Here is a 17882-nt window from a genome sequence, read left to right as displayed (position 1 = left end):
ATCAGAGTTAACATTATTGGGTCCAGTGACCCTTCCTCAGAACACAGTTTTGTTTCATTAAATTAAAAATTGGTTTTGAATCAACAGTCTACCCCCTATTTGCTTGACTTCATTTCCTGCCATTTTTCATTAGGAGACATTCAAGTCTTTTAGATTTGGGTGAGTTGGATGTAGTTGCAATCAGCTAATGTTGACAGACCCCCAAAACAATATACAATACCAGAGTTAACAGACTAAACAGAATATTTCATGAGTTCAAAGCTATAAGCTTACTTTTGTCTGTCCATTCACTTTGCCATTAGACTACTAACTTAATGTAGTGATGTGTCATGCTGAATGGTAAGAACTTCAGGACTCAGTGTGTGGTCTAGCCCTGCATACCCCATTAATGGCCAAAGTTATGGCTGATCATCAATAGTGCCTATGGATGGTAAAATATAGGGCAAATTTTTAAATAAACAAAGGAGGTAATATTGTTCTCGAGTTGGGTTCAAGTACTAGATTACCAAATCTATTTTTTGATATTAATTTTCTTGAAACGTGTCAACATGGAGCCAACAAAACTTTGCAGAGAAGTCATCTACCTCCACTCTTCCTGGTATCATCCTTCGGTAGTCAATAGATAATTAGCAGCAAGTGGGTAGTGTGCAGCCCTTTATATTCTGTGGTAATTTAAAGAAAGTGATGTCTGCACAACCTGCACCAGAACTTAAAAAGGTGCTGCATGGCAACAAGGCTTAAGAAACACTAGCCACAGATTTGGTCCTTCCAGCTGCCAACTACTTATGAGTAGCATGTTAAATAAACTACTTCATCATAAAACAGATTGCCAGTATTCCTCTAAATAATACAGGACATGCACCACAATGTAGTGATTTACCAGTTTGGAATGCAGAACATATCTTTAAACTTTGAAAATCTTATACTGAAGAAGTTACAAAGGAACTTTTGGAAAAAAAACAGAATAAACCTGTTAAAAAGACCAACTAAAAAAAATTCCGTAAGTATAAGGGTTTGAAAGAATTAATTTTCTTTTCTGATATTTTCCTTAATTACATTGATGAGTTTGTGTTCAAACCCATCATTCAGGTAGACCAAAAATAACCCAATTCTCTGTTAAATGCAGTTAGTGTTGAAGCAGCAATAGACCAATTACAGATGACATATGTGGGATGCAGCTAAATTAGGACTTGAATCTTAAATGGCCTTCAGTTTAAGCCAATGGGATATATTTTCCAGTCCTCGAGGAGTTGCAGTACAAAGCTTGCTATACTGGGATTTCAAAGCATAAAATTCTACCACCTTATATATGCAAAAGATCAATAACACAGAAGAAACAAACAAGATGCACAACTAGGAACAGAAAATCAGGCTCAAAATTAGGTCATCACAGCACAAGAACTAATTACTCAGAACTGCAAAACAACAACTTCCATATGTTTCTAAAATGTTAAGTTTGTTTCCCAATTAGATCTCATTAAATATCTGTTCACCACTGGAATTAGTAACAAGGTTCAGCGAAAGCAGCATCAACTGCTCGTTTCCTGCTCGTTGATCACTTCCTTTGCTTTCTTATTTTTAAGAGACTCTCATCATCTAGATTGCATTACCCGACAGGTTTAAGCAGATTCAGTAGTAACTTTCAAAATGAAATCAGAGAAAATAACATCAAGAATTGGAATGAATTTCAACTCTTTTTTTTCTGGATTGACAATGGGAAGACCATTAAACTAAATTAGCTCTTCTGCCAAAGTGCAAAACCTCTCAGTTCCCCACATTTTATTCCAAAAGTCAAGCTTTTCACCACTCACTTAACCAATCTATATTGCTTTACTGAAACTGTAGTCTTCACTACTGATTTTGTGACATTTGCAAACTTGGCAATACTATATTCACTTCTGTCACCAAGTCATTAATATGCATTGTAACTAGTTGTGGCCTTAGCATTGCAAATAATATCAGTGCCACAGGGATCAGATTATCATCGTGAAAACACAATTATCCTTCATCCTTACTCCTATCTTCCCTTCGTTAGCCAATCCTCTAATCATGCTAATACACTACCCCCAACACAACATCTTTTTCTGCCATCTTGCGCCTAGTCAACCATTAGTAGTTTCTTCTCCTGGTTAAACTCTTCCATGCCCATCTTTTTAACACTTTTAGAAAAAAAACCTATGTCTTCAGCCAAGCTTCAAGTATTGGGCATTTTTCCAAATCTTTCATTATTTGGGGATAACTTTATGGCTCTGTATGTGCTGCTATAAAATCTAGATATATGTTCTTTTTAAATCAAACCAAAGTCTATTTGCAAATCTAATTGAGTGAGCATCTCTCCTAATGAGAGATCTAGGAATCCACAAGGTACAGGTTGTAACAACACTGGCCCAGCAGATCACATTGTTCCTTCAGCTTGGTCCACAGCTTCTCCAACTTAATTGTGTTATATACAATGTGTGCCATCTAACTAGACACAAGAGCTACTCCAGGAGTGCAAGTCCGTGAACCACAAATGAGAATTACATTGTTATATTGATGAGTTTAGCTGCTATAAATTCAAGCACACCAAGCAGAATATTTCTGGAAAGACGCATTAAAATAATTAGTTAAAAGCACACTAATACACGACAAAAAAGAAAAATACTGCAAATATATTTGAAATAGGAAAGGAAAACTATGGAAATACTCAAAAGATCAAGCAGCATTTGTGGACAGACAAAAACAGAGTTAACTTTCCGGTCTGATGATCTTTCGTGAGTTTTGGCACAGCCTAACCGAAGTATTTACATAAATATTTTGCATTATACCCTTCTCTGTACCCTTATTTGTAGATTTATTTATGTTGGCTAAGCAGAAAACTTAACAATTCTATGAAGAATAACTCACACATGAAGTGTTGTTTATGTGGGTACCTCAGCTAATTCACTCAGGGCACTGATAACAGACTAGAGATTTTCCAAACAAAAAGACACCATGGATGGCTGGTCTTATGCCAGTTTCACAATCAATCGTTTCTTATTCCTGGAAATACAGTAGACCAGTGGAAATTCTCTCTACTTGGAAAAGGACAATACATTTGCATCACCTGGCAACCAGCAATATTCAGATAAGAAATTAGAGGAATTCAGGAACAGAGGATTGAATTTAGCTTCAGCATTGATTTAGCAAGTTGCTAGCTGGACATAACTATTTTGCTATCCACGGAATGGGACAAGGAATATTGGAGTGACATATTTAAAAACACAGAAGTAAATTCACATGCCAGTTAGGTCTCTTCTACTCTGCAGAACAGGAGACAATTACAGAAGATACTGAGCCAATTCAGTCATAAGTCTTGACAGAAAAATATTTTCCACAGTGAATAGCAACATAACTGCAGATTCAACTGAGGTGATTAAAATAAAAACAGAAATTCGCCTGAGGGCTAAGCCTATTATTAGAAATTGCGGAAGGATGGTGAATCGAGTCAGAACCATTGCTGTGGTTTAATGGGATGAATAGCTCAAATCTGTCCTGAAATTTTTAAACATCAAAAGTAAAGCCTATTGATGGGTATAAGCCGAACATCCCAAAACAAACTGTTCAAAAAAATTAATACCCAGCGTTACAGACATAAATGATCACCTCATGCACATTTACATGTGGCGAGTTATGGCAAATCAAGATTTTCCCTCAATGTACATGCATGATAAAATTCTGGAGAAAAATTTTAAAAAAGATATTGAAAATTTATTTTCTCACTCTCCAAAAATACTTTTAATAAATAGCATCGAGGGGAAAGCAACAACCTAGTGGTATTATCACTAGGGTATTAATGCAGAGATCCAGGTATTATTCTGGAGGACCTAGGTTCAAATTCTGCCACTGCAGGTGGTGGAGTACAAGTTCAATAAAATCTGGAATTAGAGTCTAATCATGACCAGGAATCCATTGCTGATTGTCAGAAGAAACCCAACTGGTTCACTCATCCTTTGAGTGAAGTTTGCCATCCTTACGGAGTCTGACCTGCATGTGAATCCAGCCCCACAGTATTGTAGGTGACTTTAAGCAATTACAGATGGATAAATGAATGCTGCCCTCATCCCATGATAATTTTTTTTTAAATCAGCTGATATTAAGATTTACTTGAAATTTGTGCTGCCTGCCTAAACACTGTGCAGCTGGAAGTAAACGTAACTGGGAAAAAACCTCAAATCTGGCCTTGGAAAATGATCCAAATATTCTAGTCACCTATATTCAAACTGTTACTACAGATTTTAAAAAGTTATGTAATTCCATATTTGCATCTGTGCATACAAAGGTCAATCTTACTCAGTGAGACTTGAACACTGATTGGCTTCAGCTTTGATTTAGCAAGTTGCTAATTTGGACATTACTATCTTGCTGTCCAAGGAATGGTATTGGCCATTGGGCGGCACGGTGGCACAGTGGTTAGCACTGCTGCCTCACAGCGCCTGAGACCCGGGTTCAAGTCCCGACTCAGGCGACTGACTGTGTGGAGTTTGCACGTTCTCCCCGTGTCTGCGTGGGTTTCCTCCGGGTGTTCCGGTTTCCTCCCACAGTCCAAAGATGTGCGGGTCAGGTGAATTGGCCATGCTAAATTGCCCGTAGTGTTAGGTAAGGGTAAATGTAGGGGTATGGGTGGGTTGCGCTTCGGCGGGTCGGTGTGGACTTGTTGGGCCGAAGGGCCTGTTTCCACACTGTAAGTCTAATCTAAAAAAATAATTCAAGATTTTCAAAATATAATTAACATGTTAAGGTTTTATGCAGCTGAACCAGTGAAGAAAATGCTGTCTGAAGAGAAATACAACCACCTGGACAGCATTTCACATATATGACTACGAGTAATGGGCAGTACAGACTTAAACACAAAGGTGAAGTCACCACAGTCTTCCGTGACCATGGGGATGGTCTCTCAGAAGAGACAGAGAACTGGTGGTCGTTTAACCCAAGGTTCAGGCTAGGGGAGCAGTTGAGAACAGTGGTAGCTTCAGTCAGTGCAGGAGTTGAACCCATGCTGTTGGCGTCACCCTGCATCATAAGCCAGCTGTCCAGCTAACTAGGCTGACTGACCCCCAATATGACAAGGTTTAAAATGGAACAGGAATTTGTGGGACAAAGTCACTCTATTCCTGAGATGCTGCCTAACCTGCTGTGCTTTGACCAGCAACACATTTGCAGCTGTGATCTCCAGCATCTGCAGACCTCATTTTTTACTCAAAGTCACTATGAAGGCCAGCAATACTTATAACACCCTCTAATCCTAGTAGTTTCAATGGAATTGGTCTCCAACATGTTGTTCTAATTCAACTTCTTCAGATTAATAGGAGAAATAACAGTAACAATTGTAACAAACATTGCAACATTTAAAATCAAGTGAGGTTTTGCCCCCAAAAGTAACTCTGAACTACAGTTGAGAGTGAAAGTACGTCATGCAGCTTCAAACAATATACCCATATTTCTGAAAAACAATGACTTTTCAATTTTTTTTCATATAGAGGGCTCCAAATTATTTTTAAATGGCAAACAAGAAAAGTGAAATGAAGTGGATGAAATACAGTCAACGTGGAGGTGGTGAGGCAGAAGTCTGAAGGGAAACAAGACGCAGTCAGGAAATAGTGGTTTTCCTTCAGATGGACAGGGCAGAAATAGGAGTCAGTTGTTCAAAGAGGAAGAGTTAAACGTGGCAATTGATGACTCAAGCAGATGTGGTTCTTTCAGAGTGGAACATGCCAACCTTCAACAGCTGTAAAGAGTGTGTGCAGGAAACTTTCAAGGTGATTACAAGATCATCATATCGCAGACAAATTTCCAAACTACTGCAGATTATGTGGAAGAGAACTGGGAAACTTTTTAAGTCAGTGAATGATTGATTGGTAACAATGCAGACTTTATCAGGAGTACCCAGACAAAGAAAAGCAAAAGCAAGCAAAGTAAAAAGAAACGAATTAGATGGGGAGTTCAACAGCAGAGAGGCAAATGTTCCAGGGAATTGGATGGGTATATGAATGGGAAGGATTTGGAGGGATATGGACCAGGTGCTGGCAGGTGGTACTAAACTGGATTGGGATATCTGGTTGGCGTGGACGGGTTGGACCGAAGGGTCTGTTTCCATGTTGTACATCTTGATGACATGAACTGAGCAGTGCTGGCGAATGACTTCAGGAATGAAATTGGTCTATGCCAGCAGAGAGCTGAATGGATCTAGAGTGAATTAATAGCTGATTTTACACCATGCCAATTTTCCATAAACTTGGAAATATTGCCAAGTTTTTGAATTTCAAGTGAATAAAAGACAGTTAATCTAGATAATGAGCTTTCTTTAAAAAAAGTTCAAACTATTTGCCTGTGAACTTCAACAGAAAGAAGATCACAGTAAAAGGTTAGGTGCCAACTTGGTGAGTCAGTTTCACATCACTAACGTAGTCCACCTTCATTGCGTTAACATGGGGGAAAAGAACTGCCAGGGTCACACAATGGGTTTAGACTGAAAGCTGTTGAGGGTGACAATAGCTCAACCACCTTCAGCATCACAAAAGGCTGGCAGTAGCCAAAGAGAGATGGCTATAAGATGAAACTGGATAAATATTTAACATCTGGTTGGCTGTAATGAGTTCTATAGTGGAACAAAATGACGAAATCGTGACACGTTGAATGTCAGTTGTCATGTGAGAGAAGTGATTCTACACTTTCAACATATGTCATCAAGGGACAATGTGTAAAGTTCCTAGGTTAAGAGAAAAAAAGCAATATATGTATTTATATCAGTGGCATCAGTGATGACTTCACCAGTTTCCTCATCTCTCCTCCCCCACTTCATCCCAGATCTAATCATCCAAATCTGCACTGCCCTCTTGACCTGTCATACCTGTCCATCTTCCTTCCCACCTATCCACTCCACCCTCCCCTCCAACCTATCACCATCACCCAACTATAGCCATGCCAGCTACTTCAACCCCACATTCCTCTTTATCTCTCAGCCCCATTTCCCTCCGAGCTACCACCTCCCCCGCCAAACACATTCCAGATGAAAGACTTATGTCCAAAACGTAGACTCTCGTGCTCTTGGAATGCTGCCCGACCTGCTGTGTTCTTTTCCAGTGCCACACTTTTCGACTCCGATCTCGAGCATCCAGTCTTCACTTTCTCTTATACTTCATCAGCTGTCAAGTGCTTCAGGGCATCTGGTAGCTGTGAAAGTTGCTGCTTAAAATATCCTGCCTTTCTTTTCAAACAGTAGCTTTCAGAGCTTAAAAATGATGCAAAGTCAAAGACTATAAACAGTATGAAAGAAAAACACAAACTGTTCCAAAAACTCAACAGGTCTGAAGCATCTGTGGAGAGAAAGCAGTGTTTACGTTTTAGGTCCAGTGACCCTTGTTCAGAACCCTTCCCTGCACCCGAAATGTTAACTCCGCTTTCTCTCCACAGATACTGCCAGACCTGCTGAGCTTTTCCAGCAATATCGGTTTCCAATTTCCAGAATCCATGGCTTTTTTCCCCTAAAGAGTAAAAACGCAGCTAATAAAAAGCTAGCCTAATGCAATAACGCGAGGAAAGAAACTCAATGACAACTCAGACTGCAATCAAGAATACAGAGTCAATTGATGACATGCATTAGCAAGCTATAGATTTTGTACACAAATTAGCTGGTTCATGGACTAGCAGGGACACCCATGTTCTTTTGGATACGTGTACTAATCCCAGTGACTTGACAGTCCCAATTCTGCTTAGTGGAAGATCAGGATGGGGAACAGGCATATGATCAACACAATAGGAGCACTGCAATCCAAAATCCCTCAAGAGTTTTCAAGTAACGCAACACTGGTTAGATTGCAAACAAACATTCAGTGACCAAATCTCCACAGTAACCAAGTTTTTAAAAGTATTTTTGCAAATGATAATTGGGCATCACTGGGTAGGCAAGCATTTATTGCCCTCCCTACTCTTTGATTTATTATTCACAAGTACCAAGATACAGTGAAAAGTATTGTTTCACATGCTGACCAGACAAATCATACCATACATATGTACATCTGGGTAATTGAACAGAATGCAGAATATAGTTACAGTTACAGAGAAGGTACAGAGAACAATCGCCTCTAATATATGAGGGATCCATTCATAATAGAGTCAGAGTTATTCAACATGGTCCAGCTCATCCATACCAACCAGATATCCTAAACTGATCTAGCCTCATTTGCCAGCATTTGGCCCAAATCCCTTTCAACCCATCCTATTTATCTATCCATCTAGGTGCCTTTTAAATATTGTAATGCACCAGCCTCCACCACCTCCTTTGGCAGCTCCTGTGCATACATTACCCTCTGTGTGAATAAGTTGCTCCTCAGATCCTTTTTAAATCCTTACCCTCTCAACTTAAACCTATGCCCTCTAGTTTTGGACTCTCCTACCCTGGGGAAGAAACTTTGGTTATTCACTCTATCTATGCCCCTCGGATTTAAATGAACCTCTGGAAAGTCATTTTTCAGACTCCAACACGCCAAGGAAAATCACCTCAGCATATTCAGCTTCTCCCTATAGCTCAAACCCTCCAATCCAACAATATCCGTCCCATATAGACCAGAATGGAACACAGTATTCCAAAAGTGGCTTCAGCAATATCCTGGACAGCTGCAATATGACATCCCAATTCCTTTACTCAATGCACTGACCAACGAAGGACGTCAGTTTGGAGAACCAGAGAGCATGGGGCAAGGACTGAGTTAGAACGCAGAGTTGTCGTGACCCCATAAATCAGATTAAAATTCGTTCTTGCATTTCCAATGCAACTATCCAGGCAAGCAAGTCAGAAGTATTCAAAATTTCCTGATATCAAATCCAAGATATTTGCCCAGGTTGGTGCGAAGCTGAGGAATGGTCTGTTGGATGTTTAAATTCCAGAAAATTCTTGCAGAATCATACATTGGGATTTCTAAAGAATTCAGATACTTAAATTTGGGTTATGTTTGGCTTCTAAATATCCCGAGACTCGAACACTTGTGTCATTAACTTACTGGGCATGGGTCAGGAAACTGAGGGAATTTGGGAAGAAAATCATATGAAGCAAGTGAAGGAAGGAGAAAGAGGAGGATGTGTCATGGAAAGTGACTCCTGTCAGAGGACTTTGAGCGTTACGTACAATCAGTTCTGATATAACGCAATAATTCCTTTCTCGTGTTATAAGAAAATTGCGCAATAGTCTGCCATTTAAACGAATGGGGCCAGAATCGCATTATAGTCAATAAAGGGAAGGAAAATTTGTGATCCACAAGTAACAGTCTAAATTTTTCCAAACGCGTTAAAGCCAATTCACATTGAAGCAACACGTTATAGCAAAACCGACTGTAGTTCAATTCAAGTAGTTGAAACAAGTTGGCTGCTGCCTCTTTAACTCAATTATTAATGATTTTTCCTTTCTCCTTGTAATTTTGGTACTCAACAGTTCAATAATTATTTAGTTATGCCTAAAAAGTTCATCTTGTTTTTCTTTGCAGCTACTGATATCCCTGCTGTATCACTCCTTAATATGTCACAATGACACAGCTGGTTGCGGTATTGTGCCAAAATTTGGAAGCTTGAGTTGAGGCCCACTCTAAGGTTTGAGCACGTAACCTACAACATTTCAATGCAGTAATGCGTGTTGTGTGTACTGTTAATGACATTTAATCAAGGTATCATTTATTGGTTTAATTAGGTGCTGAAGATCTCATTGATCTGGTCATCATTCCTTCCTTAACAGGCACTAGAAAGGAAAACACCTTTTGCATTTTGCTATACGGTTGAAAATTATTAACACAAAACGCTGCCGCTTTTGTTTGCCAAGCTGCAGCAACATTTCAAAGCAATTCACTGCATATGAAATGCTTTTGGACGCTGAGATGTGATGAGGTGCTATACAACTGACAGTCTTTCATCATTAAGCAATTTAGAAAAACTATTCCAGCCAATCCTTTCAAGGCCAACCGAAGTGCCAATGTAATAAACATTTGCTGTAACAAACAAACATTCTTTTAATAATTCCTAAAATCCCAGCATTCTTCCCTGTCTGGCCTACATGAGACTCCTGTCCTACAAAATGTGGTAGGACAAATGTTTTCAAATCACCCTGGCAACTTCAATAAACACAACCATATTTAGCCTCATCAGGAAACAAGAATAAACTACCAAGAAATCCCAGCTGCTGGTCGCTAGGGGTCTGCAAGTTTAGTCTGCGATTAATACCAGCACCTGAAGAATCGAGGGACATAATGTATGTGGACCTATGGTACTGGCATTTGTTGCAAACAATACATAGCAACTTTTAACATAACATCACATCACCAAGCATTCTACAGGCACCTGATATTAATCAATCGATGAATTAGATGCAGAAGAGACAGGGTTTTAAGGGGCATTTGAAAAAGTAGAAAGACACAAATTCAATGATGGGGTAAACAGGGTGGATGACTGAAGGCTCTGCTACTTGTAATGGATTAGAAAGAAAAAAAAACAAAGTTAGAAGACAAGCAACCAGAGAAATTAGGTCCAAATATAGAAATTGGGTCCACATATAGAAATTAATGTTGGATGATTTGTAAAAAGAAAAAAAATTTGAATTTTGTACTTTGGAATAATTAAAGTAGGTTAACGGAGGGTTCCTGTCCATGATATTTACATAAGATGGGCGTGTACAGGTCAGTGTTCTATAAACAAGTAAAACCAAAGTCTAACTCTGGTATGAATTAGCCAATGGAAAAGTAACAGAAAAGTGCAGAAAATGTCTAACTTAACACAGGCGGTTAGGTCAGTTGAGACACTGGACCCACCCTGCTTTTAGTGCGAGAACCACAAGCTAAGTGCTATGCATTTCTATGCACCAAAAAAATACCAATTCAGAACATTAGCTCTTTGGTCCCAATTTCAAAGTTGCAACTGAGCTGTCTTTCAGTCTGTAAATACTGAAATGAGTCTCAGTTGTTTATTTACATCACCAGACAGAAAAAGCAAAGATGCATATAGAAACATCAGCAGGCTATGGGTCATATAAATTTTCCATTCAATTTTTAACAGCAGTCATTGTTTCTTCATGAAAATTTCAAGTAATGACAGAATAGGATGCGACAAGTACAGTCAGAATATGAACACAATTATTTTGTCTACTTCACTGAAAACTGCACTCAATGGTCTGATAGATCATGCAGGCACTATTCCTCTTTTCCTTTCTCACTCCTTCAAATTAAATGTTCAAATAGGTGTTCTACACCAATGACACATATATGTATCCTACATAAATCAAAAATTAAAAACAAACATTTTGTCAAAGCTTTTCCACTTGATGACTTCAGGACAATCTGCAGGAATTACCAAAATAAAGAGAAAACAACATTTATATTGTATGGGACATAAGAGTTGATTGATTGGCAAGTGGACTCTAATTGCTAAAGACATTGTCATTGAAATTGCACCAGCTAATGATGACTGACAGTAAACTGAATGTTTGCTTTGTGAAAATAAGCAGGTTGATTCTGGTGAAGACATTGCTCTGAGAAAATTATTCAGAAAATGGCAGTCAACTGTGGGAAACAACAAGAGAAAGTAATTTAGTCCTTCATTCCTGCACCTCCATTCAAAATGATCATGGCTGATCATCCAACTCAGTACCTCTTTTCTCCCCATACCTTTTGATCCCTTTTTACCCAAGAATTATATCTCACACCTTCTTGAAAACATACATGATTGGGTCTCAACTGCTTTCTACCGTAAAGAATTCCATGGGATCACCACTCTCTGGGTGATTAAATTTCTTCGGATCCAAGTGGCCTACCCCACATCCTAAGGCTGTGGTCCCTGGCTCTGGACTCCTCATAGTTGAAATGAAATTGGTGCACGTTCTTTGTTTTCAAAAAACAATAGCCTGTGTAATTACATATGTAGTTTCCGGTGCACATAAAAGGTGCCGCATTGAGTCCAGTTGAAAATCTGAATTTGATTGTCAGCATTATTATTTCCATCTTCAAGTTTAGTCAATGTTGTCAAATTTTGCAGCCACACCTAATGCTGGACACGGTTTTGCTTTTGCAAGTGCAGCTGGTTGGGTACCTTGCAAGTTGCCAAGAGATGAAAGGATTTATGGTTTGACACAATCTGCCAATCTGTGGAACACACAGTCTACATACCAAGGCATCACAGTGGCACTGAAACTTACATACCAGAATTCTCATTTGTGAGATACGCCGAACTTTTTTTTTGCTTAGGATCAGCAGTGAAACCACCACTCATGATATTACTGCATAGTAGCAGCACCAAACAGCTCGCTTCACCTCTTCCTCAAACCTTGGAGATACGTTACCCAGAGAGACTGTGCACTTCACAGGACCAAATATGGCAGTGTTAGCCCATTCATGAGTTTGCACAAGATATTGCAAGCAAGCAATGATCTGAACAGGACAGTCATTATCCCATACAATGGCTTTGTTACATCCCTATTTTTGCTATATGTTTACCAATTGATCAAATAGATGAGGCTTTTAGCATGTTTTGAGAAGATTTGTAACTCAGATTGAGGTTCTGGATGTAGGTTTTCTCGCTGAGCTGGAAAGGTTCATTTTCAGATGCTTCATCACCATAGTAGGTAACATCTTCAGTGAGCTGAAAATGGGTTGCTGGTTAAAGCGCAGCAGGTCAGGCAGCATCCAAGGAACAGGAAATTCGGCGTTTCGGGCATAAGCCCTTCATCAGGAATGCACTTTAACCAGCAACACATTTTCAGCTCTGATCTCCAGCATCTGCAGACCTCACTTTTTCCTCGAAGATTTTAACCTACTGCAAATCCTCTTGCAAGAATGCCTTCCTTGAAGAAGCTCTCTTCCTCCCTCTACAAGCATTTCAGTGAGTCTCTCTCTCATTGCACCCCCCAGGTCATCTCCCCTGCACATCATTCCTGATGAAGGGCTTATGCCCGAAACATCGAATTTCCTGTTCCTTGGATGCTGCCTAACCTGCTGCACTTTAACCAGCAACACATTTTCAGCTCTGATCTCCAGCATCTGCAGACCTCACTTTTCCCTAGAACATCTTCAGTGAGCCTCAGGATGAAGCACTCTGATGTTTCCTGCTTTCTATTTACATGTTTGGCTTTAATTGGGTTGGTGATGTCATTTCCTGTTCTTTTTCTCAGTGGGTGGTAAACGATGTTAGTTTTGCTTGTTGTTCAGACCCCTTGGCATTATGGTAGCCCACAAACCCACCAACACACTAAGAAAAGCAGCTAATGAACTTAAAAGACCCTATACAGGCAACAAGCAAAACTAATATAATTTACAAAAGACCTTGCAAGCACTGTAATAAACACTACATTGGACAAATAGGCAGAAATCTAGCCACCAGGATACATGAACATCAACCAGCCACAAAACAACATGACCTTTGAGGATGATCAGCCATGATTATAATGAATGGTGGTGCTGGCTTGAAGGGCAGAATGGCCTATTGCTACACCTATTGTCTATTGACCCTCTCTCACTAATATCCTTACGTACAGATAAGGAAGGACACCACTTCAACAGGCACAACATATCCGTCTAGGTTAAGTCAAAAAGAGACACGCATGAGAATTCTTAGAAGCATGGCATTCTAATCGGAACTCTATCAACAAATACATTGACTTGGATCCCATTTAGCACATGAGAAAAAGAACAGGAAATGACATCACCAACCCAAAAAACTCAAACATGTAAATAGAAAGCAGAAAGCATCAGCAGTGCTTCATCCAGAGAAGAGGTTACCCAGTATGGTGACGAAACATCTGAAAATGAACCTTCCAGCTCAGCGAGCAAACCTACATCCAGATGAGGCTCTATTTACAAGATTGCTAACAAAGTCAATTGTGTGGCACATGAAACCGTTCGAATCCCAATGTATTTTCTGGCCAATGTCAGTAATTTGCAGTAGACTGAAGTCGAAAATGTGCTTGCAATGGAATAACACCTAATCTCCAATCCCTTGCATGTTTCCATTGGTAGATAATACGTATGCTCAGTTTGAATCCACATCTACATTAAGAATTTCCTAAGATGTCTTAATGGACATCATCCAATACTCAAATTCTCCTGAAATAAAGCAAACACATTTTCTTGATGTTCTCTACTGCTATCTCCACAAACTTATCTTCACTGGACAATGTGCACATTAAGATTTCATATTTCCAAACACTGGACACTGAAAGGCATGGACAGGGTTCCAATCAAACAGGCTGCTTTATCCCAGATGGTCTTAAGTTGCACTCATCCTGTAAAGAGGAAAATATTCCATCATTTTGCCTTGTAGATAGTAGACAGGCACTGGGGAGACAGGCTACTCGCTGCAGAATTTCTAGCCTTTGATCTACTCCTGTAGCTCCAGTGCATATATGGCTTATCCACGTCAATGGTCATCTCCCCACCTCCAAATGAGATCTAATGTTGGTTGTGGGGGGATTCAACAATGGAAATAACACTGAACATCAATAGGCAATGGTTAGATTCTGTCTTGTTGGTTTTATATGATCAGTTGCTGCTTCCAAGATTGGAACATGGTGGCTGAGCTGGCTAATCCGTACACTGACACAATTGATATGTAACCCCACATTCTTTTTATGAGCCCTTTATGCAAGCAAAGTGAAAGCACTGAAACTATCATTGCCTTAGATCCTCAAACCAACATGATAAAGTAACAATTTAGTGCTGAGAAAACAGATGATTAGATGTCCAAATTAAGAACTACGGTCATACCCTTATAAGTCTGCAATACATGCTGTAACAGATTAAGTAGAGGCCCAGAGCTAAAATAAGAACATTTTCACTGAACAGCTATAACTCATGTTTTAATTCACCATGTTAAAATGGCATGTTTCTCAGATTCAGTTTATGAATTGTTAGCCTATGAACTCAAATTCACAATACCAGACCTCAGAAACGTATAGAATTCAGACTTTTGTCTTACCCATACCAGAGTCCTTCTTTGTGCCGTCAGAAATTATCTCCACGTGATCGCTGTCCACATCGTAACTGAAGAAGTCATTCAGGTAGGTCTTTGACCTTTGACCACCAAATACATAAAGGCACCGATTTTTCTGGAAGAGATGTTTAAAAATTATAGAACAATCATCCACACTTCATATTTACGCCCATTTCAAGGAAAGGGATAAAGGAATAGAGAGCCCATCTGCTTGTCAATAAAGGTGCAGAAACATGTTAGAATTGTACAAATCAAATCAGCACATCAAAGGCTGGAGTGGTTTCTGAAATGGCAGCAACTTAATCCAAGACATGCTGCAGAAAGTGCAGCAAAATGCAAATGCCCAAGGGGATGCAAATCAAGCCCACTTGTACAGCTGGTTTTAATGTATCACTAATTCAAATGTAGACAGAAAGCACTCCATACAAATAATCCACCTTCAGGATTTCCATAAATTTAAGATCTTATGAATTTGAACAGTACTGCAGAGGTGAAAAAGAAGTTGTCAAGAGATTTTTTTTTCCCCCAAATCTAACTTAAAAGAAATGAGTCAGTGAAAAATACCTGACAACAGTCCATAAAAAGACTACCTAATGGAATCACGTCAACATTCAAAACATTATAAACAATTACAAAAATTATTTAGACCTTGACTGGAAGAAATTATTGTGCGCGCTTTTGGCAGTGGGAGACATTTAACCCAAAATATTTTTGCAGGGGACTGGATCTATGCAGTTAACTTACTCCTGGCACAGCAGCATCAAGTCAGTACCTTTCACTCTGTGCACTCACCATTTAAACATGTTCAGTCAAAAAGGGCAGAGCAGTAGCTCATGTAACAGCACTGAAGCTCCACAGAACTGTTTAAACAAGAGATATCTATACTCACTTATTCAGGATTCCCAGGTTGAAATTCTAGCAAATGTTTTCACGCCACTAGATACACCTCTAACAGCACAACCAGAGACAGGCCAAAGATTAAAATGACTCATCATTTCACTGTATATTCGCTCAACACATTGTAAAATGTCACTGTGCCTTGGTTCCTTCACATCTCAGAAAACTCACCCACTTTCAGCGTGAACTTCCTGCTGTTTGTGCCTCAAACTCCATGCTGTTACCTCCAATAAGCTGAACTGCTTTATATTGACGCCACTTATATAGATAGGCAGCATGGTGGCACAGTGGTTAGTACTGCTGCCTCACAGCGCCAGAGACCTGGGTTCAATTCCCGCCTCAGGCGACTGACTGACTGTGTGGAATTTGCCATTCTCCTAGGGTCTGCATGGGTTTCCTCCCACAGTCCAGAAATGCGCAGGTCAGGTGAACTGGCCATGCTAAACTGCCCGCAGAGTTAGGCGAAAGGGTAAATGTAGGGGAATGGGTCTGGGTGGGTTGCGCTTCGGGGGGGGGGGGGCGTCGGTGTGGACTTGTTGGGCCGAAGGGCCTGTTTCCACACTAAGTAATCTAATCTAATATTAAGATCTCAACAATAAGTACAAATTAAAAAGTTCATCATTAAAAAAAACACTCTTGCAGGATACTGGGGAACTCTCCCCAATCTGGGTGGCAACGTATTTACTTTAAGAACAAGAAAGTCTTGGAGAAGTCTAAAATTCCAGCACTTTTTTCCTTCAATATTGTGTCAATGCCTACATGTGACTGATAGAAGAATAGTAAGCAGCCAGGAAATGAACCACTTGTTACAAAAAACTTAGCTGCTCTTTTCGTTTACTCATGGCATTGATTTGGTTCAACTGAGCTGCTAATCAATGATGACGTGCAAAATGCTAAAAGTGGGGGATCTTAATGGTGGAGGCAGTGACAGAATTCAAGCTCAGAGTGGTCTCCTTCCTATCAGAAAGATGTTGTGAAACTTGGAAGGGTTCAGAAAAGATTTACAAGGCTGTCGCCAGGGTTGGAGGATTTGAGCTATAGGGAGAGGCTGAATAGGCTGGGGTTGTTTTTCCCTGGAGTGTTGGAGGCTGAGGGGTGACCATAGAGGTTTACAAAATCGTGAGGGGCAAGAATAGGATAAATAGACAAAGTATTTTCCCTGGGGTGGGGGGAGTCCAGAACTAGAGGGCATAGGTTAAGGGTGAGAGGGGAAAGATATAAAAGAGACCTTTAGGGGCAACTTTCTCATGTAGAGGGGGATATGTGTATGGAATGAGCTGCCTGAGGATGTGGTGGAGGTTAACATTTAAATTGTAACATTTAAAAGGCATCTGGATGGGTTTATGAATAGGAAGGGTTTAGAGGGATATGGGCCGAGTGTTGACAGGTGGATTTCTGGTTGGCACAGACAAGTTGGACCGAAGGGTCTATTTCCATGCTGTATACCTCTATGACTATGATTGTACTAAGTCCTGGATAATTCCGTGAGCACTAAATATTGCCTGCCATTTTTCAAAACATGGCCCAGATCCTGCTTCTTTACTAAAAAAAAGTTGAAAGTGGGACAGAACATGATATATAGTCTGCAACATCACTCCGAAAATGATGACAAAAAGACCAGTGCCAATGAAGCTAATGAAAATGCTTGGGCCAAGGATGCTGCTTTGTGAACTCCATTGGCAATATTTTGAAGCTGTGGTGATTAGTATCGGAAACAACGTGATTCTTTCTTAGTTAATCCAATTTGCAGCACACGGTGTGGAAATGGAAGTGGTTTATTTCTTTCATCATAGAAATACCATATTGATATGATCGCCATACTTCTCAACTCCAGTGCAATAGTAAGATGGAGCACTTTAATACAGCAACCAGGAAGAAAAATCAATTATAACTAGCTGAGGTCAAAGAAAGCAAGTGGAGGAAACATATTAGACAAACACGAAGTGCAAAAGATAGGATAGTTTTCTACAAAAAAAAAGTGAAAAAAAATGTCAGAATGAGTTGTCAAC

At 39.7% G+C, this 17882-nt stretch overlaps 1 protein-coding gene across 2 annotated transcripts in view; it reads right to left on the bottom strand.

Annotated features, from left to right (window-relative positions):
• The window catches only part of mkln1 (muskelin 1, intracellular mediator containing kelch motifs), a 126820-nt gene that overhangs the window by 29814 nt on the left and 79124 nt on the right, over positions 1-17882 (bottom strand). Inside the window, exon 12 of one of the 2 annotated variants that reach the window (XM_060842700.1) lies at positions 14962-15091. In XM_060842700.1, the coding sequence (XP_060698683.1) occupies positions 14962-15091 (130 nt within the window). The remainder of the gene's footprint in view (positions 1-14961; positions 15092-17882) is intronic. The other variant, XM_060842701.1, reaches the window with a different exon arrangement.

Source organism: Hemiscyllium ocellatum, chromosome 23 (genome assembly GCF_020745735.1).
Source record: "Hemiscyllium ocellatum isolate sHemOce1 chromosome 23, sHemOce1.pat.X.cur, whole genome shotgun sequence".
Lineage (NCBI taxonomy): Eukaryota > Metazoa > Chordata > Chondrichthyes > Orectolobiformes > Hemiscylliidae > Hemiscyllium > Hemiscyllium ocellatum.
The sequence above is the reverse complement of the archived record's forward strand: the minus strand, read 5'-3'. Positions and strand labels throughout refer to the sequence as shown.